The sequence below is a fragment of the Nycticebus coucang genome, chromosome 9 (assembly GCF_027406575.1).
Source record: "Nycticebus coucang isolate mNycCou1 chromosome 9, mNycCou1.pri, whole genome shotgun sequence".
NCBI classification, from domain to species: Eukaryota; Metazoa; Chordata; class Mammalia; order Primates; family Lorisidae; genus Nycticebus; species Nycticebus coucang.
This window is the reverse complement of record NC_069788.1, coordinates 110,895,327-110,918,933: the sequence shown is the minus strand read 5'-3', so window position 1 is coordinate 110,918,933 and position 23,607 is coordinate 110,895,327. Positions and strand designations below refer to the sequence as shown.

The 23,607-nt window shown below is 51.3% G+C and overlaps 1 protein-coding gene across 1 annotated transcript in view; it reads right to left on the bottom strand.

The window, feature by feature from the left end:
* Positions 1-23,607, bottom strand: part of LTBP2 (latent transforming growth factor beta binding protein 2) — a 100,201-nt gene that overhangs the window by 24,194 nt on the left and 52,400 nt on the right. Inside the window, exons 5-15 of the mRNA XM_053601425.1 lie at positions 22,775-22,945; positions 22,076-22,282; positions 21,012-21,298; positions 19,881-19,983; positions 8,020-8,094; positions 5,424-5,546; positions 4,000-4,164; positions 3,530-3,745; positions 2,474-2,493; positions 1,238-1,277; positions 777-890 (exon numbers count right to left, since the gene is read on the bottom strand). Of these exons, the coding sequence (XP_053457400.1) occupies positions 777-890; positions 1,238-1,277; positions 2,474-2,493; positions 3,530-3,745; positions 4,000-4,164; positions 5,424-5,546; positions 8,020-8,094; positions 19,881-19,983; positions 21,012-21,298; positions 22,076-22,282; positions 22,775-22,945 (1,521 nt within the window). The remainder of the gene's footprint in view (positions 1-776; positions 891-1,237; positions 1,278-2,473; positions 2,494-3,529; positions 3,746-3,999; positions 4,165-5,423; positions 5,547-8,019; positions 8,095-19,880; positions 19,984-21,011; positions 21,299-22,075; positions 22,283-22,774; positions 22,946-23,607) is intronic.

Sequence of the window (23,607 nt, the reverse complement as noted above, 5' to 3'; positions counted from 1 at the left end):
CCTGGCTCCAAGTTTGTGTCAGCACCTCTCTCCCCCACGCTTCCCACTCAAGGTGACTTGGATCTCCAGATCTCAGTGGTGAGGGTAAGAGAGCAGTGAGCTCCCAGAGAGGGCACACATGTGCACAGGCAGCAGCAGCAAAAGCACCAGCCTTGCTTCCCTTGAACAGAGTCCCCAGACAATAAGCCTTTAAGAAGGGTACATTCCAGAGCCAGGTGGATGTGCCAGGGATCTCCCCCACGCCTGCTCCCTCCGCCCCATCTCTGCAGCTGACCAGAGGGAGAGGAATGCAGGCTCAGTTAAACAACCTTGAGAAATAGAACCGTGTTCCTTCCCGAAAGTCACCCTTCCCGTGGGCAGCAGGCTGCCTGCTGCCAGAGTACTCCGCTGACTCAGGGTAAACAGCCTGGAAGGGCCAGCCTCGGAGGCTCTCATTCCACGTGCTCCCCATCCTGGACAGAGCCCCCTTTCCCCTTTGCATGTTGGCCTGGAAGATCCCTGGCTTCCCCAGAGGCCTCTGAGTAAGACCTCCTCATAGCTTCCTTCTCTTCCCCATGCACAGGCTTGAGCAGCGCTCCCGACAGGGCTCCTGTTTTCACTAGGGGGACCTGGTACTCTTCATAATAGGAGACCAGGACGGCAGACCTGGAGACTGTGTATCTGGTTAGAGAGGTGGGGGAGGGATGTCACTCATGCCCCTGCCCTGGAGTCAGGGCTGGGCAGCCATACCTCGCAGGGTAGAAGTTCAGAGAGCCCCAAAGGGCGGCTACAGGTACCTGGGGGGCCCAGGGTCATCAGCACATTGGTAGAAGGGGTCACTTGCTCTTCTTCCTGGATCCCTGGAGTTCCCTGTTCAGGCAGTGGTGGCGTTGGTCTTCCCTCAGCATCCCCTGTGGAGGGGACAGGGGAATAGGTGACCCTTCTGTTTCTCTGCTGTTCAGACTCCCAAGAACAAGGGGTGGAGCCTAGGCTGGGTCACCCCAGTGCTTCCTAGTCTCTTGAAAGTTTCAGCAAGTGCTTCCCCTTTGGTCTGTTTTATGTGCTCAGGGGAACCACAAAATTCAGAAAGAATTCTGTGGCTAGGAAACTATTTGTTAGTGTTCATGTGCCATACCGTTCATGACCTCCTCTGATTTGAGCCCATGGGCCGGCTCATGTGGAGCAACTCCATGACTAGATTCAGGCTATTCTCCCTCCCTCCTCTTTTCCCTGGGAGCTGCTAGAAGGAGGGACTCACCTGGGACCCAGGCAGGTACATGGGTGACACGGGGGGTGACCTGCACAGAAACAGGAGGTCACTGTTGGCTCCTCTGTCACCCCCACGATGTATTTCCTTGCACCACACTTGCCCCCACCTCTGGGCTTCCTGTCCAACTCACTCATTGGCTTTTTCATTCATTTCCAAGTATTGGTGAGTCCTTACTCTATGTCTGGCATTTGTATCTACTGTCTTAATTAACCTTCTCAGTTAGCTCACGGTAGTGGGCTGAAATGATTAAATGAGCCCTGGATGCACTGTGCCAGCTCAGGGCTGGGCATATGGTAGGAAATCAGCACTTATGGTAGCAATGATGCAATCCCATGTCTCAGACAGAGTAGCCAAAGCTCCAGAAGTTGATTAGAGTGCCCAGGGCCATAGGGCCAGTGTGGCAAAGCCAGTACCCGTGCTCTGCCTGGTGTCCCTCCACACAGCATGTGGATGGAGGTAGTAAAGAGGAGGAAAAGAATGGGCAGAGGATGAAAAAGGCCCTGGGGTGTGGCAGGTCTGTAAAGACAAGGGATTAGCACTTTGGCCTGGGAAGAAGCATTGGGTGCTCCAGAGAGAGAATAAGCCTGCTGGGGAAATGACATTTGGAGACAGTCATATACTTGGGTAGGAGGGGCAGGGGCCAGGGTAGGGACTAGCAGGCTGGTGAAGGGAGAAGCAGATGCACTCTTCTGGAATGTCGTTCTAGCACACCCAATTCTTCACAGGGGAATTTGAAGCACAGCGAAGGGAGTTGGCTGCACCTTTCTCAATGAAGTGGTCTGAGGTTAGTCACAGCTCTGCCCCCGTTCCTCCACACACCACTCACAGAGGGGACCTCGAGGTTTCACCTAAACTGAATCAGAAAGTGCCAGATCCAGAACAAACTGGAACTAGCCCTCCACCTCACCTCCAGTGCTTACAGCTTGACTGGCAGCCAGGACCAGCAGGACAGGAACATGTTCCTAGTTCCTTTCTGAAGGGGCCCATCCCAAACAGGAGAAGCCTTGCACATGAGCCGCCCCATAAATGGTTGTTTGCATCACTTCCTTCAGGGTGAAACTCGGTCTTTGGATCGACCCTCCCACTTTGTCATCTCTCCATGTAAAAACTGAAAAATATTCCATCTTTCTCCCTTTCCCCATCATGGGACCCTGCTCTGAGGTCTCAGTGGCTACCAGTACTCACTCTGTGCCATCCAGCTCCCTAATGGGAAGGCTCACTCACCTGTCCAGCCAGAGAGTCACCTGCAAAGGGAAAGGTGTGAGGGTGAGCTCAGGGAGAAGGGTCTGGCTGCCTTCTCTCCTCTACCCACAGCCTGGGCAGTCTGCACCCCCACTGTGTCTCCAGCAGGGTCAGCAGCAGTGAAACCATGACCTTTATTACCTGCCTTTCTCTGCCCCTGCCCCCGCCCCCCGTGGGGACTGGCCACCACAGAATCATCCCAGAATCCCAGGCTGGAGGACCTGAGAGGAAGCCCCTGCTTTCTTTTAAGGCCTGCAGTGACTGGAGTCTCCCTTCTCTTGGGCTAGTCCCCCAATTGACCCTGCAGCCCACCACCCCCAATGCCTCCCAGCCACACTGGGTTGGTCCCTCAGCCTCTTGCCCAGGGGTGGCCATGAGAATAGTTCCAGGAAGGGTTGAAGATGCTTCTGGCTTGGCCAGTGTCTAATGCTCATGAAACTGGAGATCTATCCTCACTTCCTGTCTATTCCAGATTCCTGGAGTGATTTTAGAAAACACATAGTTCTCCTGGCTCTAATATGCCAGAGGGCTCCTGCACTCAGTGTTACCTGGTCATGACTTTGCCACAGTTTTCCAAGGCACCTTCCGGGAGAGCCTTAGTCTCCACTACAGTCTCTCTCTAGCCCTGGGCCTCCTTGGTTCAAGCAGGGAAGCCAGGCCCAGGATCTAAAGCATACAGCCTCCCCAGGCCCACCTGCCAGCTCTTTAGGCCTGCAGAGAGCACTAGTCCCAGCAACTGCGTGGCCTGGGGCAAAGCATGGAGAGGCCCAATCAGCGGGGTGGACACTGCTGCTGCCCGCTCCCTCCTCTACAAGCACCTCCCATCTTGACCCCAGGTGGGAGAGGAGGTGAGTGAGGCCTTCCTTGCCAGGTCATGACAGAAGGTTCCCAGGGCTGAGTGCTGCTGCTCTAATCTCCCTTTCCTTATGACCCAGAGATGGGACTCACAGGGATCCAGGATAAATGCTTGTGCCTCTTTGAGGTGCTATAAGTGTAGGGGAAAAGGGAATCCCTCATGCATATCCCCAGCTCGGATACCCTCATCAGGGGTGGTCCCAGCCTCAAGCCAGGTCTCCGTGGCTGCCCGGAGTGGCTGTCTCTCTGCTGGCCTAGGCAGCGTCCGACTGGTCTTCTGCCCTTGCTCCCTCGAGGGCCTAGCCAGCTCCTCCTCCTCAGCTTTCCTCATGGACAGGCGGATGTCTGAGCTTGAGTAGGTGTAGCCGTGGCCGGCAGGGCAGATCTCCTGGAAGGCCTCTGCAAAGCCGACAGCAAGAGGGCACTCTGCGAGAGCTACTCCTGCAGGAAGCCAGGGCCTCCCTTCCCTTCCCTTGGGAGACAACTGTGGCAGCAGGGAGAGAGAGAGCCCCGGGTTAGGATGAGCATATGAACGAGGAAGGAAGACCAAGAGTTTTCTGGCTTCAGGGAGGTCTATCCAGACCAGGGAATATGACCACTGGTTCTGAGGAAGCCCCTTTGTGGTCAGAGCTGGGATGGAGGCAGAGGGTTACCTGTGCCAGGCAGGGGGCATTTCTCACACTTGCTGCCCCATGCTTTGCCCACACGGCTGCAGCAGCAAATCTGCTTGGTGATCCGCTGGGCCAAAGGCAGGGCACAGGTGCCAGGCCCCAGTGACCGATAGCACAGCCCCTGCAGCATGGAGATGGCCTTGTCCGCTGCAACAGACATGGCACACGAGTGTAGGTGAGTGGTCAGTGGGAGGGAAGGGCACAGACAGAGGGCAGAGGGTGGAAGTGTGGTGGCGACATGCATTTAGAGAGGCCTGGCCCATGTCTCCAGCTGGAAGTTTGGGACCCTGAAAACATTCTCAAGAACTTTAGGAGGAGTGTTTCAGCAACTGCTCGAGTCACGTTTGGATGAGATCCTGGACTCCCCACTTACACGTAGAGAACCTGAGAACAGGAAATGAGGGCAACTGCTTGTCTCCAGTATATTTCTGCTACAGGCCTATGTGTGCTGGGGCTGAGTGGAAAGCAGAGTGCTCTGAGCACCATGGCTTTCCTGGGAAGGTGGGATGAGGTGAGAGCTAAAAGCCTGATGGGGAGCTTTGAGGGCAGGGACCTCCTTTTGGTCATATTTGTCACCCAGCACCCCCGCCACAGTGTCTGGTGTGCACAGATGCTCAGTAAGTGCTTGTTGGATCCATGGATAGGCAGGTTGATCAATGAATCAATTCAACGGTGAATCAATGAATCAAAATACTGTGGATTAGAGTGAGTTTGAGCTATGCTTGGCTTAGGCCATAGCAATGCTACCACCTCTGTCCCCTTTCTTGTACTTTGATAGAAGATATTAAAGAATAGTCTGTTGTGTATTAGATGAGGAGGCCATGCCAGGTTGGAAGAGACTGGACTCTCAGGGGATGAGGGGTGGGGTGAAGAGGACAGGTAAGCTGAGGAATGAATCATCCTGGAGAAGTCCCAGTCAGGACCGAGACTCAGCAGACTAAGTTCAAATCCCTGCTCCACCATCAGCTAGGCCTGGGGTTAGGCAACAGCATAATTAATACTCTAGACAGTCCTTTAATAAAGGTCACTTGGCAATCAAGGGGCAGCTATGGCTCAGCCAGACCCTAAAGCGAAGGTAGTATCATCCCTCCAGCATAAATGAGGCAACATATGGAACAGAAATGATTACAGAAAAAACTAGAAGAAATAGAAAATATTAATCCCAAACTAGAGAGCCCCAGAAGAAATGCCTAATGCAAAAAGTGAAGTAGTAACATTTCTTTGCCAGCAGGTTGGGCCAATCTATTGTACATTGGGCCCAATCCTCCAGGCTGAGTAGCACACCAGCCCTGAGTATGGGGTAATGTGGTTTGGGGAAAATTACTGCTCTGGGCCTTGTCTGTGGATCCAGGGAGTCCCATCTTGCCTCCCAGCATCCCATGGCCCTGGTCCCCACCAGCACTCACACACACAGCGGCTCCGGGATGGATCCAGCATGAGGCCAGGTCCACATGTGCACAGGTAGCTGCCCTTGGTGTTCACACACTCTGCATCCTTGCACAGGCCCAGGGTCAAGCATTCATTGATATCTGCAGGATTAGAGGAGATAACCAACACCTCCCCACCCCCCCCCACCCCAATCCCCCGAGGCCTGCTGGAGGGGAGCGGTTGAGCAGACCTCTTCAAATACTTCCTCCAAATAACAAGGACAACAAAAAGGACAACAAAAAGAAAGCTGCTATTCACTAAGTGTGACTCCTCTCTCCGGGCCTCAGGGTCCTCATGTGTAAAATTGGGATAATAAGAGTAAGTGTCAGCTAGTGTTGTTAGAAGGATAAAATAAGATAAAAATTGCAAACCACTCGGTCCACTGATGACATGTAATAATGATCACAATATTGAGTACCTATTACACGCCACATGCTCTGCCAGGTATTTAAATATGATACCCCACTTAATTCTCACAAAACAGTTTTATCACGTAGGTCCACATGTCCTCATTTTAGCAAAGGAACTGAGGCTCTAGGAGTAACTTGTGCAGAGTCACTGTGCTGGTGGGTGGCATGCTGGATGCAGATGGGGGCACAGGCAAAGGGTAGATTGGAGACTGGAGAACAGGCAGCCACATTCCTCCTGTCTAACCTTCCTCCAGAGGCCCCTGAAGCACTGTGGCAGGGCCCCAAACCCTGGGAACATGTCTGCTTTGAGCTAGAAGGGCCCTGGCAAGGAGGAGGAGACCTGAGATTGAAGGTGCTGAAGGGTCTAGGGAAGAGGGGAGAAGGTGCCATAGCAAAGGTAGGCAAAGGCGGAGGTTAGAGGGCCTCCAGGCCCTTGTGAACACCCCTGCCTTGGGCAAGCCACACCCATGCTCCCAAGACTAGTGGATGTTCACACTGTTGTTCAGACAAGGGAGCTAAGTTAGCTCCCTCTGCAATCTCAAAAATTTTCATGCTGCAAACTTCCTCCTGCCGAGGAGAAATCCCAACCCTCATATTCTTAGCTTCAAGAAGGCATCCTGGCGATGGCGCCTCCACTGCTAAATCATGATGGCAGCAGAGACGATGAGCAGGAAAGGTTTGCAAAGGGCACCCTCATGTAGATCCAGGAGATAGCACAGGCAGCCCAGTGTCATCAGAGCCACCAGCTCACCCACAGGGTTTGGGGAAACTTGGGCACTAAGGGGAGCTACTCTTTGGCAGGAAGCCCCATTGGGGTGCCTTAGAGCTTCTGTGGAGAGCTAGGAAGGGGCACCAAGGCCTCCAAACTGTGGCCAGAGTGATGCCTCTAAACACAAATTTGACTTGTCTCTCTGCGTGGGTATACAGTATGGCACTATTTCATGCTGCGTGAAAAACTTCTGGACTTCTCATGCAAAGGGCAACAAGCATCACCTCCTAGAAGGAGCCCTTAAACATGGTATCTAAGGCGCTTAATCATTTTCCAAAGCCCAGGAGGCAAGCAGGTGACTCTGATGAGACACTGGCATGCCTGTGGCATCTCCTGTATGAACATAGGCCATGTATATGGCCCTCTCAGAAACCCAAGGCACCCCAAACTATTGCTTTGCTTATGCCATTCCCTCTGCCTAGAGAGCACGCATCCCCTGTAGCTGGCCAACCTGCACTCGTTTTCTAAAGAGTATTGGCTTAGGTATTGCTTCTTCCAGGAAGCCTTCCCTGATTCTTCCATTCTGGGAAGGGGCTCAAGGCATGGGATCCCAGAGCACTCAGTGAGTCCATCTTTCCATCAAGAACACTTCACTCACTGCATAAAATTGTTTAGCTGTCTTCACCAGGAACAGGGACTGTGCCTCCAAGTACCCCTCCCCCAGGTTTCTTCAGGAGAGAGGAGTCTGAAGAAGCCCTGAGTGGCTGGACTGTCTACCTGTGGGGCACCAGGATGCAGAAGTGATCTCCGGCCCATGGATAAGCAAAGGTGTTTGAATCTGGCAAAAGAGCGAGCCTCTGGCCCAGCTTAGTCAGGGTCAGGCTCCCATAGGAACAATGGTCTGAGCCTAGTGGACAGTGGATATTGGAAGAAATCTGTATTTTGGCCCTTGGTGAGCACAGCAGGGCTTTTCTTATCTAAATTGTCCCCAGTGACTTCCCCTTTTGACAGCTCCCCCAATCTGGAACCCCAGGAAGGGAGTCTTTTTTTCCCTTTCTGGCTGTGGGTTGAGGTAGTCGGAGGGAGGCCTGAGCAGCTTAAGGTGTCACCAGCTCAGCATGACACCTGATATGTAGAGATCAGGGTAGCACCTTTAGACAAAGCACCCGAAGAGGTACCTGGCCCATGTTCTAGGTGGGGAGGAGTGTAGATGGGGGAGGGAAGGGCTCCCTGTGTCACTCTCAAGCAAGTCCCCAACCTCCCTAGACTGCCAGAAGCAGCAGCCCCCATTTCTCCCTTAAGATGGAGCTTAGAGGTGTCCAGTGGAGACCACTCCAGTGGAGACCACTCCGGAGGTGACAGATCCTCCTCCTGACTAGGGGTGGCAGGCATCCCCATACATCAGTAATAGGCCTCATCATTTCCCCTTCCCAAGCTCAGCCCCAGTCATCCTACCTTGGCAGTGAGTGAGATTCAGTCTCTTATACCCCTGGGGACACTCCAGCTGGCCATTTTCAATCACTGGGGAGGCTGCAGAGTGAAGACACAGACAGGTCTCAATGGATGGCCCTTGAGCTCTTCTGTCACCCATGCTGGGAGGTGGTGTGCAGTCTGGACATTCAGCTCACTCCACAGCTGACAGCCTGGCCCCGCAAGGCATTGCCCTGGGCAGCGGCGTCTCCCAGCTGTCACCCGTCTCCTCTCAGCCCACTTTGCTTTTATTAAAAATGATACTAAGTGAAATACACTGGCATAGAAAGACAAATAGCCTATGGCCTCACCTACATGTGGAATCTAAAATCAGTGAACCCACAGGAGCAGAGGTGGGGGCGGGGCCTGATTCCTACATATCAGGGGCTGGGGAGATGTTGGTGGAAAGATACAAAATTCCAGTTAGATGCAGGAGGAACAAGTTTAAGAGATCTATTGTATACATGGTGACTGAAGCTAATAATGATGTACTGTATCTCAAAGATCGCGAAAAGAGTAGATTTTAAGTATTCTTGCCACACATGAAAAAACTGAGTGAGGTAACACACATGTTAATTAGCATGACTTCATAATATGTATATATTTCAGAACATCACATTGTATATAATATATATGGCTTTAATAAATTAAAGCCATATATATTGAAAAATTAAATTAAATTAAAAAATTTAAATAGTAAGAAAAAGTATACTGACTATATACCTCACATGTATAGTTATGATTTTTGTTTGTTTGTTTGTTTGCTTTCTTTTCCTTTAAGTCAAGTGAAGCAGTGGCCATGGAGAAAGAACAAAGGAATCTGTAACTGGTTGTGACCAATTAGTTGTAAATACCACTGCACTCACACCAGACTGTAGTTATAATATTATATATAATGTGTAGCGCACTATATGCATGTTATGCAATAGAACGTGTGATTGAGTAGGTTTTATTCTTTTTCATTTTTTATTTTGAGTTAATTATAAATGCACAGGACATGTCTGACTGCACGCTGAGCAACAGAAAAATGGTTCTCGGTGTTTTGATGTTAACGCACATCCTGCTTTGGTTTCACAACATTCCCCCTTACTTTACCAGAGGAAAATAACAATGGACACTAATTAAAAACAGGGAAAACATCTCCATTACTTTGGAGGGACTAGTGTGTCAACCCCCTTGGAAAGCTCTAGCAGGAGGTATGCTAACTGACAGCCACCTGTCATCACAGCAAATGAAGGGTATCATCTTTTTGTGAAAAAACATAAAAGAAGAACTCATCTTTAACTTTGAAAATCCCTTGGCCAAGAGATAGCCAGCAACTCTTGAGGAGTACAAGCAATTTTCATAGAACTTATTCCATATAAAGTTTTGTGAAGATTCCATCATACTTTAAAGGTCTTGCTTTTTAGAAGGCTAGCCACATGGGGACTTCCTGTGCAATCTATCTTCTCTGGCTTTGATTCCTTTGTGACAATAGCCTGTCTTTGTACACTGCATATACAGCACTCTTCCATCACTGTGAACTTACCCCAATTCCTTCTTATTAGAGTTGTAGCATCAGTGGCCACACTTACAGAGTAGGTTGGTAAAGATTATTTTCATCCAAAAGGTCATTTACCATTGAGAACATACCTTCACTGACAACTTGGATTTTTACCTAACAAATGCAAACAATGTAACCTAATCGTTTATACCCATATATTTATCTGAAATTTAAAAACAAAAGGAAACATTCTTCCATAATTAAAAAAAGAGAATATATATTCACTGGTTCATCCTTTAGGTGGCTTGTAAAACTATAGTTGTTCATTTATTTTCTTGTTGAAATGGATTCTTGCAAATACCAAGAGACATGTTAGAAATATCTATACTTCTATCCAATGGTACACCAAAATCTGAGTGTCCTGGTGTTTTAAAATTGTTCCTAATCAAGGTAACTTTTATTTCATCATAACTGCTACCTCTGGGCACATTATACACTTAAGACAAGGTCATCATTCTTTTTACCTTGTAATGACTAATGACATGTTAGAGGCCTCCTGAGAAGTGTCCGTGCTGCATTTTTTAATAAGTTAGTCACGTTATTTTGAATCCACAGTTTCTTTGCAAGAGTTTTTTTAGAGACATCTCTTCATTTTGCGAGGGTTGGTTTAGTGAGCACTAGACATCATAACTGAAAAGTCCAGTAAACTGAGCACCATGAACCGTCTTGTCGGAATATGCCAAAGAGAGACATAAAGAGGTGTCACATTTTCTTGGCATCCCCACTCTCCCCTGAGGACACACCCTATGCCAAACATGACATGTGATGGTCTGACATATGGTAGCCCAAGGGAGGACATAATTGGTAACACTTAGTTGTTATTTTAGGATTGAAAAATATAAATTGAAGTTCTAATATTTTTTCCTTCCATGCACTGTCTTGCTCTGAGCCCACATGTCTCACCATGGGGACTAGGCTCTAGCCTAGAAGACCACTTTTATAGAGAAACACATGGATTCTGCAAATGCTGAAGTTGCGATGGAAAAACGAGAGTGAGGCTGGAAAATGTGCATGTCCCTAGTATGGGGCCTGATGGTATGAACTGAGGACAGGGAGGAGGGAACAAAGAGAGGAAGTTGTCTGGAGAAACTCAGATAGCAAGCTGATTAATGCAGCCTGTGAACATTATGAAGAGCAGAAGGGGAAAGGCTCTTGCAAGGCTCTTGCAAGGCTCTTGCCAGAGGGCCGAGAAATAATGCCAAGTTAACATTAATGTGACGCTTTTGCAAGGCCATGGGCGCATATTGTCCCATCTGTTTCTCACAGTAACTCTGTAAAGCAGGTCAGGAAAGGAAGGCTCAAAGAGGTTAAATAACTTGCCCATGTGAGAAAGTTGGCTGGAGTCGAATCAGGGTTGCATCCAGGCCTCTGGCCATGAAGGCCACGTCCTTCCCAGTATTCTTCACTGCCCTCTGAGAGAGAGAGAGACACACACACACACAGAGGAGAGAGAGACAAAGAGAGAGACAGACCAGGGCAGTATTGCCTGTCCAGATTTCAAGAAGGAGAAATTAGGCAGAAGGTCCTTGCTTCTTTAATGATCAGGAGAAAAGTGGCTGAGAGTTTGGATTGGAACAGGAGCAAGAGTGGACCCAGCTGCTGGCACCTGCAGGAAACTGAGAGAACTCTGGAGTGTGTTGAGCCCAGAGGACTTGGGTTCATTCTTTATTCTGGATATATATATAGACATTTTCTATAAAGTGGTTTCCCTCGCGGTAAGGGGACTCTGTCCTCTTGCTGGTTTGAACGTGAAGGCAGGCTTCTAGAAATACATGCCAAGCCACTGTCTCAGGTGAAGCTCTTGTTTTTGTGAACAACTCCCCACACCCCCCACCTGCCCAAACCAGGCCCCTGAGTGCCCTATTGGAGCTAGATCTCAGCTTCTGTAAAAGCAAGCACAGCATCCAATCCAGAAAAGTCAGCTTCAGTCTCCTTGGGAGAAAGAAAGCAGAAGTTAGGTGGTCATGTGGCTCGGGGTGAGGACTCAGTAGCCAGTGAGCTGTGTGATTTACAATGGGAAGGCAGCTGACATCTGTCACTGACCCTGTCACCCACCCACACCAGGTGTCCCATGCACGTGCTCCACCACACGTAGGCCCACATGAGTCATGGTACTTGATGTGGTTGCGACTGCCTGTTTGTCCATTTCCCACTTCAATGCAAGCTACGCAAGGATGGGGACCTTGTTTGTCCATCATTGCTATGCCTCTAGTGCCAAGCATGGCACCTAGAATAGTGTGGGCACTCTGTCAAAGCTGAAACAAATTACAGGCCAGGCCCTGTTATAAAGGTTTTTACATGTATTAACTTATTTAATCCCAAACAGCCCTTGGAGGTACTTACTAATATGATCCCCCACTGGATGGATGAGCAAACTGAGGTATAGAGAGGCCAGGAAACAAACCCAGCTGGTGGATAGAGCTAGGGTTACGAATTCAGGCAGTCTGGCTTCAGTGGAGAAATTCTGAACCATTCTCTCCACTGCCTGCCCAGCAGGGAGCCTGTCACTCTCTCTAGGGTACCTCCTCCCCTGCCCTGTTCTGTTTTGTTTTACAAGAGATCAGAGAGAGAGCAGAAATAAGATGTCAGGACACTCAGAAGGAGGCCAGAAGACTTAATCAATGCTTGATAAGTGCTCCATGCTGTGTAGAACCAAAGTGCCATGTGGAATTGACAAAGGAAATCATGAAGAAGCTGTCCTGCCCCTCACGGCCCCTTCCCCAGATCAAGGACATAACAAGGTAGAAAAGTAGAGAGAAGAAAATTTGTGTGATTTGGAGAAGGAGAAAGGCTAAGCTGTGGCCCTCGTGGATGCTTCAAGGAGACACCTGCATTGCCCTTGCTGTTGGGACAGACCTGAGAGAGCCAGAGCTGATGCCAAGGGGCCATTTGGGATCAACCTGAACTCCAAGGTGTCTGAACGTCACAAAATGCCTGTGAAGCATGTAGAACAGACCTGGGTGACTTTGCTGGTATGCACACTAGAGCCACGTGGACTCTGGCCCCAAACTCAGCCCTGTCTATCCACTGCTGTACCTCGGTTGCTCACAGGCTGGGGAAAGCAGAGGCTGCTCTGGCTGCAGCCTGCCCCTGCCTGTCTAATGCCCAAGGAAGCTTCAGTAAAGACAAACTAATTTCTTTTCTTTTTTTTTTTGAGACAGAGTCTCAAGCTGTTGCCCTGGGTTGAGTGCTATGGCATCACAGCTCACGGCAACCTCCAACTCCTGGGCTTAAGCGATTCTCTTGCCTCAGCCTCCCAAGTAGCTGGGACTACATGTATGCCCGGCTACTTTTTGTTACAGTTGTCATTGTTGCTTTAGCTGGCCCAGGCCAGGTTTGAACCCACCAGCCTTGGTGTATGTGGCTGGTGCCCTACCCACTGAGCTACAGGCGCCACCCCAAACTAATTTTTTGAGACAGGTTTGGCCCTGACTCTATGAGCAGAGCTGGGAGGAGATGGTGAAGACATGTATCTGGCCACAGGGTTATTTGTAAGCCATGCTGATCTCAGCCTGTGACAACAGGTGCCTGCAGCAGGAAGATGTGGAGGGTCCCCTCCACACACCTTCTGTGCCTAGGAAACAGACAGATGCCCTGTGAAGCTGAACTCAGTGCAACGGGCATGGGAGCAGGATGGAGCCCTGGCCCCTTTGACTTACAGACCTCAGGCAGATAAGCTGGGGAGAAAGTTCCACTCCCCCAGTAGACAAGGTGTGGGGGGTGTTGCAGCCAGACCCACATCTAATTCCTGGCTCCACTCTGACCACTCATGTGACCTGGGCACATTTCTTAACCTCTTTCAACCTAAATTTTTTCATCTGTAGAAGTAGGGACAGAAACTCAGTCCATGGGGCTGTGGTTGCTTAGCTTTGCTGAAACAATGAATGTCAGACTGAACCTAGTATGATACTTGCCCTGGTCCCTGTAGGTCGGTCCTTCCTTCCTTCCTTCCTTTCCTTCCTTCCCTCCCTCCCTCCCTTCCTTCCAGCCTCAAGGACAGCATGCTGGCCCTCACTAGCTGGATGAATTTGGGCAAGTCACTCAACTTCTCTGAGCTGTTTTCTTATCTGTAAAGTGGGGATGACAAGTCCTTCCTTGTGGAGTTACTATTGCAAACACTAAATCAGCATGTAAAATCCCAAGCATTGGGTGGTGCCTGTGGCTCAGTGAGTAGGGCACCAGCCCCATATACAGAGGGTGGCGGGTTCAAACCCGACCCCAGGTGAACTGCAACAAAAAAATAGCCGGGCGTTGTGTTAGGTGCCTGTAGTCCCAGCTACTCGGGAGGCTGAAGCAAGAGAATCGCCTAAGCCCAGGAGTTGGAGGTTGCTGTGAGCTGTGTGATGCCATGGCATTCTACTGAGGGCCATAAAGTGAGACTCTGTCTCTACAAAAAAAAAAAAAAAAAAAAACCACCCAAGCATGCTCCTTGCCACATTTGGGGTAATTGTCACAATGTCCATTATTCAAATTTTCCTACGGGGTGAAGTGCCAGTGGGTCCCCTAGTGATAACGGACATTTCACCCAAAGAGGGCATCTGACTGCTGCCCCAGAGCAGGATAGAACTAAAGCCACCATAAACTGTGAGGTAGAGAAGGCTCTGCTTAAACCCGTGGCTCAGACAGGTGCCACTCAGTCACCTCCACCCCAGCACTTCCTGTGCCCTGCAGGACAGAGGTGCCACGTGTTAGTTGGAGTTGGGGTAGGGAGGCTGCTAAGTTAAGCCTGTGGCACAATCCCCAAGAGGCTCCAAGTCCCTTGGAAGAAGCTCTCAGAATATCTTTGAGCCAAAGAGACACTGCCCTTTCAGGCTGACAACTGGAATTCTGAAAATCGCATTTCTTTAGGGTAGGAGACTGGGCGTCTTCCTGAGAGTCCAGAGAACAGGGGCCCCACCCCAGCACAGCTGTTCCCCAAGCCAGGGTCCTCTGGTTTAGCAAATGCCTGAGCCAAGTTCACAAGAAGCAGTGCAGGAAGGCAAATTACATGGTGGCAGAAACAGGGGTCTGCAGTCAGGTAGACTGGGGTTTCAGGCCAACTTAACTCTGTAAAATAGAGGTAACAGCACTCAATGCCTAGAGATATTGTTAGGACGAAAGGAGAGGGGGAGGATCAGCATCGGGGGAGGTTAGGTAACAGCACTCAATGCCTAGAAATATTGTTAGGACGCAAGGAGAGGGGGAGGATCAGCCTGACAACAATGACGCTGTCAATGACGCTGTCAATAACAACATTGCCGCCGTGACCTACTCTAAGGCTGTCTGCTCCGAACATCCCTCACGTCCACACCCTCCCCGGGGGCTGGCACCACAGATCTGCACCTGTAACACGTCTGATGGCCAAGGTCAGGACAAAGCAGAGCGAAGTTTTCTTTCTGTTGAGGGTTTCAAATAAGTTTTCCAACATTTATATATAAACCCCTATTCCCTCAAAAAGTAATTTCCTTCCCCAAATCCTTTGAAAACCCTTGTGCCTTCTTGGTAGGCACACTCCTTATGATTAGGAGCCCAGCACTTCTAGGCATAACCCATTTTGTTGCTGGGCATCTGCAGTTTCTAAGAAGTGGTCCTTTGTGCTCAGTTTCAAGTTGAGTGTTTCTTACCTGAAACATCACACATTGGCTTTTTCTCCCCAGAAGCACATGGAATGAGTCTACATCCTTCTCCCTAGGGCAATTCTTTCATCACACCTCTTGACTTGTAGGCCTGTGCTAGGTGTTGCTAACCTGCCTGTCTTCTTCACACACAGTGTCTTTCATGCATGAGTAACTCATGAAATGGTATAATCTTGGTATGCATTCTCTTGGCTACAAAATTTCAGTCTGGTACCCTAATATTTGACTCCTTCAGGCACATTCAGGTCTCCCCAGATGGTTAGGGGGATCTTGGGCAGCTGAGAATCAGACACACTCTAGTTTGAATCCTGGCTCCACCTGTCTGGGCTCTGAGCTTCGTTTTCCTCATCCATCAAGCAGGGTTAAAGCACCTTAGCTTGTAGGCAGTTGTACAAACTCGGTGAAGTTATACAGGTGAAAGGCCCAGCATAGTGTAATAAGTTTAGTACCTGGCAGTTATTATTGATATAAGAGAGAAAGATCTAGAATTCCTTGAAGAAGGAGAGCAAGAGAACTGGCTCTCCCTGGAGATACGGGGGCCCTGGGGTCTGAGGTGAACTCGACCCCCATACCAGGCAGATGGAAAGATGATCTCGTGGCAAATGGCTAGAGCCCACCACTATGGGCCCCGAGCCCTGTGCCAGCCTGCCTGTCTCAGCAAAGGGGCCTTGGGGTTGACACAGCCAGTGCCAAGCCAGATGGTGCAGCAGCCAACTTTCCAGTCAACCCAGATGTCTGTCTTTCTCAGATGCAAACTCAAAAATTTGGCCTCAATCAAAGCAGTTTTTGAAAGCTGTGTGTTCTCCAGACTCTGGCAGGGGAACTGAAGAGGCCCTGAGCTACAACCTTTGCTAAATCCCAAGGGGTCAGGAAGACATGGCTCAGGCTAAGTCCTGGCAGGTCAGCAGGGCACATAACTGTGTCTCTCTTCACTCAGAGTGAAGGGAGGAGTGGGGACTCATAGTCTAGGCTGACTCTCTGAGCCACCTCTCTATGGAAGGGGGTTCTTTAGAATCTTCTGGAAGAAAAGGGATTTGTCTGTGCCATGCAATTGAGACTTTAAGCAGCATTCTTCATTCTTTAACAGTCCAACATAGAACCTCAAAAGCCGAAAGGTGATGAAGGGAAAGCCATGTAGTCACATGCTCACAGGCGATTCACTCTGTCTCCCCCATTCCCTTGTTGGGGATGACAGAGCCTCCCCCAAGAGGTATAGCCCTATTTTATTATCAGAGGATAAACAGGGGGTCGAGAGGCAAAGCTGGGCGGGGGTGGAGGAGGATGTTCTAGAAGCCAGAAGTCCTGCCTGTCATGCCAGCCACCCCCAAGTCCAAGCTTTTTCCTCCTCTGTCTCCTGTGCAGGTGTTTGCTTGTCCCGCTTACTCCGAGAGGCACCCCACCCTCGCCCAAGGCCCCGGCGTGCGGGGTGCCTGGCACCCTGTCAACACAAACAAGGTTCCAGCGTCTTGCCCTTTTCTCTATACAGTGCCCAGCTGCACTTTCATGTGTTTTGAATGTTTATGTTGCCCTGGTCTTTGTTATTTCTTGCTTGGTGCGCTGGAATGCTTGACATTCCGGGGTCTGTACCCTGATGCCCAGCTTGCTGAGATGTGCTGAGCACGATGGGGGAGGAGTGGGGACAAGGGCTGAGCCATGGATATGTGTGTGTGAGGGTACAGTTGGTGTTCTACACCCACATGTGCATGTGGGGCCACCTGACCCATGAAGATCTGCTACCATACGCATCACCACTGGGCTCCGGGCCTTGTGGGGAGCTGGGCCCTTGGGTGTCAGGTAGGCTGAGCTCTCAAGGCTGTCACACAGGTGGGACCAGGTAGTGGGTGGGCAGGCAGCCCCTGAAGTACAGACTCTGGCCCTTTCTGCTGTTCCCTCCATTCTGAGTGAGGGCTCTCTACACCCCAAACTGATTGAGATCTGGGTTCATGGCTGCAGTGCATGTCAGCCCTGGCTGAGGGGGATGGGGCCAGGATCCTCCATCCTGGGATGGAGGGTAGCCATCCCTGGCATGGACCTTATAGCCTGTATCTCTGCATCCCTGATGGGCTCTGGTGCCCTGGATAGGCAGGGCCCTGTGCTCCCATTCTCTGCTTAAATCCTATAAATACCGGAAGTGACATTTAAATGAAGAACCTAGAGCGGCTTCGTTTTCATCCCCACTAATGGCACCTGACAGGTTTCTGGCCACTATTATGACTGTCAAGTTGACCTAGTGAACTTAAGAGGATGTGCTGACTCCAAGGACCCGGCAGGACCCCAAGTGCTGTCCCCCCCATCCCCAGAGGGCTGCATCTCAGGGCTCAGGATCATGCTTAGTGGCTGAACCTCAGACACCTTAGACCCTGAAGGCTTTTTCAGAGGGAAGGTTCTAAGAGGGGCCCAGACCTCAGGTGTGAAGAAGACAGGAAGTCGAACCCAGCAATGAAGCAGAGCCTAGGGAAGCCCCTTGCAGAGCCCTTTCTCAGCCTCATTGCTCCACTCCATTCCTTTGCCACCCACAGCTGTTGGCAGCTGAGCTCACCCTTCCCCTTCATTGTTCTCAGACTTCAGAGGCAACACTATGACGGCTTCTGGGCCCCCAGACAAGTAGGAGAAAATTCTAAGGCTACTCTTGAATTGCCACGTGGATGAAACCTTGCTGCTCCCACCCAGAGAAGCCAGCTCCCTCCCAGGATAGCCCTACTGGGTCAGGAGGTCACCAGGAAGGTCAGCAGCACCAGGGATTGGATGCCTCTCGGAGGGCTGATGGGGAAGAAGGAGAGAGACCCCACCCCCCTACCTAAATGAGACAGCTCTTGAGAACCAGAACCTGCCCAGAGCCGGGGCTCCAGAGAATGGTGTGCACTCTCTTGGTCTCACTCCATATGTAATCTCTTGAGTTGTTAAACTTTCCACCTCTTTGACTGTCTTACCCCTAAGGATTCTTCAAGTCTCATTCTAGATGTCACCTTCTCTACGGATCTTTCTCTGATCCACCAGCTTGAGCTAGGGTTCCCGTCCACTGCTGGACAGGTGTGCGCTGACAAAAGTACCACATTGAAAGGAATCATTGCATCCTACATTTGCATATTTATGAAGATGGTTCTAAACAAATGGAAGGGGCATCTTTTGCAGTTTTCACAAAGGTGCTAACTGGACCTGTAAGTGGCCCGGGTTCTGCTGCCCCTGTTCCCACAGCACTCAACACTTGACATGTCACTGTGCTAGCCTCCCTATTTGGAGGCCCCCCAGCTGTCTGTGGGCCCCCAGTAGACTATAAGCTTGGAGAGGGGAGGCACTGTTTTTAACTCATTCTCCATTGTCTATCCAGGGCCTGCACACTATGGGCATTTCAGACGTGGGCTTGGCCAATGTGCATATTTGTTGACTGAATTGAATGTGGGATACGGATGTCTCAAGGGTCAGCCTGACAGGAAGGAGAAAGGAAAACAGGGAAGGAAGAAAAGCAGCAAAACATCTCTGGCCTGCAGGGGAGACAGAGAAGTTCAATGCACTCCTCCTGGTAGGGCATTCACTTTTCCCTTTCTTCAGGGGCATTTTCTAATAATAACATTGATGATAATGGTCTTAGCTACAGTTGGCTGAACTAATGCTAAGTGCATGTGTTGTCTCATTTGGTCTCCACAGCTGCCCTTGGAGGTTGACACTATCATAGTCCTCACTTCACAGGCTGGGAGACTGAGGCAGAGCTGGGACTGGTACTTGGTATGTGCTGGCCACTCAAGCCTGGGAGCTGGGTACTACCCTTGGTCTTTTCACCAAAACTCCCATCACACTGTGAAATCATCTATACTTATCTGTATTTTGGAAAATATCATCACTGCCCCACAGCTGAGTCTGATGTTGAGAACAGCCCTGCCCCTCCCACCTTGGGGCTCCAATCCATTTCCCCACCACCACTACCAAAGCCAACTCACCAAGCCAAATGCTGTCAGGCAAAAGAAATACACACCAGGCCCAGGCCAGGAATGAGGTGTGGAGAGGAATCCAGACTGAGCCAGCAGAGCCATGCTCAGGCACAAGCACCTGGCCACCCCCTCCCAACTGCAAGAACATGACCTATGAGAACAGCACGAATGGGCATTTTGCTCACTCTTGAATCCTCAGTGCTTGGCACACATGCTGAGTATTTGCTGAATGAATGAAAGAATGAATTAATGTATGTTAGTTTTTTCTCACCATCCAAAAGAGGTCAAGAAACTGGGGTTCTCACACCCCAAGGCTAAAGAAATTCTGGGGCAGACGCTCAACCCTGATTCAAAGACAGAGAGGTCAGAACAGGAGGTGAAGAGGTAGGAGGATGCCTGGGGGCCCCACCAGGGACAGAATCAGAGAAAGACTGAGTCACGGAATCAAAACCTCTAGGCCCTTGGCACCAGGGCAGGGGTGTCTATGGCAACACAGGATGGGATCTCCAAAACCTGAGCATGAACCACAGCAAGAGGGAACACCCTTCACAGATGATCAGATGGGGAGGGGCAGGCTTCACCGGCAGAGGGGTGAGTCACTGAGCTGCCAGGAGCCTGGGGTGCCATCCAGAAACCCTTCAAGACAGACCTGGGAAGTCTGCACAGAGTACCACCCTGTTCTAGCTGCCTGGTCTCTGAACTCCTGGAAAGGAAACCCTGGTGGCAGAAGAAGAGCTTCCCCCATGATCACCCAACACTCACCTGGTCTGGGTGGGCATGGGACACATGAGGTCACCCCCCAGAAGGCTCCCACACTGCCACAGCAGTCCTCTTGGGCAGTCAGCTCCAGCAGAGGGTTGGCACACTGGAAAAGAGGCCATGACTGCCTGTGACCCTCCCTCTTCTTCCCTGCTGTACACAGATGACCCAGGCAAGCCTGGGACACGGCGTTCATTCCCCACATTCTGCCAGAGGATGCCCCCACCCAAAGGAGAAAAGGGAGTCGGCCAATGTTCCAGAAGGAGTAGAGAAATCTACAGCCCACTCCACCTGACTCAACCTTGTGCAGGAGTATCACTCCAGACACAAAAAGCTGCACTGTGCTAGTCTGCAAACCACCAGCATGCACAGACATAGCCTACAGGCAAAGGGTCCCAGAGGACAGGCTGCTTCTGTGGGACTCCAAGGTCACCTCCAGTATGGGCCCTCCCTGTGCGCAGAGCCTCAGCTCAGGGACACCACAAGCTGAGAGGCCAGGGAGGATCTGGGAACTTGGGGGTCCTTATTCCTTAGCTACCACACCTCTTCCAGTTTCCCTGACAACACCAAAATGCAGCCCCAAGAAAATCATCCTAGTTCTGGTCTAACCTCCATTCTTGGGTGCCTGGCCTCACAGCAGCTCACTTGGCTTCCCACGTGGACTGTGGATGCCTTTAGGGGGATTGGAGAGCCTCTCATCTTTGTACCACTAGGGCTTTGGGGTATAACTTCCATGTGTTAAATCCATTTCTCTTGACCTCAGTCCCAACTGGATACCAGACTCCTTCTTGCCAGATCCTGATGGCCGTAATGTCTATGCGCTGGGAGAGTCTAGGTTTAGCTGTTCGAGAGTCCAGGATTTACTGGGACCAAACTCGAGACTGTCTTCACCCAAGGATGCTGCTGATAGCTCCCCAGAGGGGAACTTCCCTGGGTTCTCTTCACATGCCTAGTAGGAGGCCCAGTCTCCATAATCAGGCAATGTTATGCCCTGGGTTTTCCCACCTGGGGACGGGAGACTGCAGACACTCACATTCCATGAGAACAAGGAGGAGAGCGAGCGGGAGAAGGGCATAGCGGGGGCAATGGCTGTTGTAGAAGCCTCCGGGCCTGAGGCAGGAGCTATTTTCTTACCTGTCCATTCACAGCACCCAGGTAACAGCGGCCCAGTAGCCTCCGAGTCCTGGGTGCTGTGGGGGGCAGTGGCCGAGGGGGCTCTCCAGACCAAGCAGGGATGCTGTTGCTGTCCCAGAAGCCGTAGCCCAGACTGGCAGGGAACCGGGGCGGGGGTCTGGTCTCCACGCTGTTCTCCTCCAGGGCCTCCTCCACCTCACCCCGTACCCGTGCCACCTGGTGGATCTGCACGGAGGCCTCGGGTGGGTGGTGAATGTGCACCTTCACCAGGGAGGGGTTCACGGAGGCTGGGCACAGGGGCTGGGGTCAGAGCAGGGAAGCAGGGCCCCACCTTCCCCTTCCCACCTCTGAGGAGCACCCACTTGCCCTGGGCCAGGAGGGCCACTGTGGTGTCTCCCCAAAAGTCTCCCTCCATTTCTTTGCTCCCTACTTGGACCCCAGAACACCTTCCCTGTGAAGATGGGAAGACAGGCAAACTTCTGCACTGAAGAACCCTCATTATCAAGCTCCAGACTCTTCCCACCATGACCCTGAGCTCCAGCTCACTCATCCTCGTGAGTGAGTGAGTGGTCTGCCCACACCAGACCCTCTGCTCACCCACATGCTCTCCGTTGTTTAGGACCTGACTGCAGTCCTTTCCCTCCCCAGCCTCCCCAGAGCTCTGGGCCCAGGGGCCACTCTATCCCGACCTCAGAGAGAATTCTGAATCTTTGTCTTCTTAATTTGGCACCTAATTGTGGAAGGCAGGGAAAATGAAATGTTTTATTCTGATATTCTCTTTCCTACCCATCCTCCTGTTATTGTCCAGGGCTGTGGCTTCCTACTTTTTGTTCCCCAGGGTCCCCAGCACTGGACAAGGGCAAAAACATGTGGGTGAATTCAGAGGGGAGTGGAAAGAGAAGTTAAGGAATGAAACTGAATGCTGAGGGTGAGCAGAGAGAGGGAGGCTTGATTGTAAAGGCATGGCTGGAGACCGCTGCCCTGTACCCAGCACAGCAACAGTGACCGCTGACCACATCCATGAGCCTGGTGCTCTGCCCAGTCCTAGCTGCACCAGCACTCACCGAGCTGGTTGGAGAGAGGCAACGTGAAGGTGGACTGCTTCAGGGGGGCTTCCAGCAGGCTCCCACGGTGGGACCCCCGCCCTGGAGACTCCCTGTCCAGCTGCGGGACAGGCAGGTGACAGAACTTCCCGGTGGAGTTGGTGGGGCACTGGCATTCATCCCTGCCAATGCAGCGGCCTCCGTTCAGGCAGGGGATCTGGCAGAAATCTGCAACATCAACCCTCACAGTAACCAATGGTGGGAGAATAGCAGCACCCACCCTGTGGCCGGCCAGTGATGGCAGACAGAAAGGGGCAGCAGGACCCTAAATCTGGATGGCTTGGGTAGCCCAAAACCCCAAACACAGGGACCGTTCACGAAACCCGAGAGTAAAGAAGGGGAGATAATAACTAGCTCCTGCCTTTCTAAAAAGCCCTTTCATGCCCTCCCTTGCTCTCTGGGAAACAGGGCAGGGGCATTAGGATGAACTCCCCCACTCCTCTGTTGAGGAGACTTGAGTTCAGAGAGGTTAGGGGGCCCCCAGAGTCGCACAGCAAGGCCGCAACAGAGGTGGGTGAGGACTCAGCTCTCCATGTGATTTGGGACAACTCATGGGGTTACAGCATAAGAGCAGTGGGATTGAGTCCTGAGCAGTCCAGGTCTTCTGGCCTCCCACCCCCCAAGGCTACCGGGGAACCACCTGAGGGGCAAGGGACTCACATATGCGGAAGCCAGACTTGGGGTCATGCCCATGGCCACCCTGGCTGTACAGGGTGGTGGTGTCTCCCCGTTCACAGCTATTGGCACAGTGCCCGTGGGCACAGGTCTGCTTGCAGATGGTGGGAGTGAAGACGATCTTGATCTTCTTGATTTTCTCTGTGAGGTTCAGCCCTGCAGAGAGAGGGCTTGGGTCCAGGGGGCAGGGCTGAGAGGCACAGCCATGACCGCCAGAGCCTGGTTAGAAAGGCCCATGGGACGAGTGTCCATCCTGGGGGCATTTACTGAACACCTACTCGATGCGAAAGCCCATGGTGGGGCAGGGTGATGCCTCTGAGAAGGTAATACACATCACAGATGTGTCCACCACCAAACTCCTGCTTCATGCACATGAACTCACCCCTCTTAAGTGGGTATTACTTTACGTTGAACCATAGAAATTGCCATTTTTGTAGGCCATTATGGCAGAATTTGGGCAATTTTCATATGTCCAACCTCATATTTCCATTTTACAGTTAAGGAAACAGGCTCAGAGAAGTTTGGGTCGCGCCAGTCACACAGTTAGCAAGTGCTGCAGCCGGGCTTTTAACCCGGGGCGGGGCATGGATCGCAGCCCAGGCTTGCCAGAGAGGGGAGAGAAGTGGAGAAATGTAAAGGCTCAGAGAAGGATTAGAGTCAGATTCCAGGGGTGAGGGGGGCTGAATACTAGAACAAGGATCAGGCACATTATTTGGTGGAAAGTAGAGAAGCCACAGAAGCCTCTTCAGCAAGATGTGGGGTGGAGGGTGGGCCAAGAGGCCGGGGGATCAGCTGGGAGGGCATGGCAGCAGCATGAG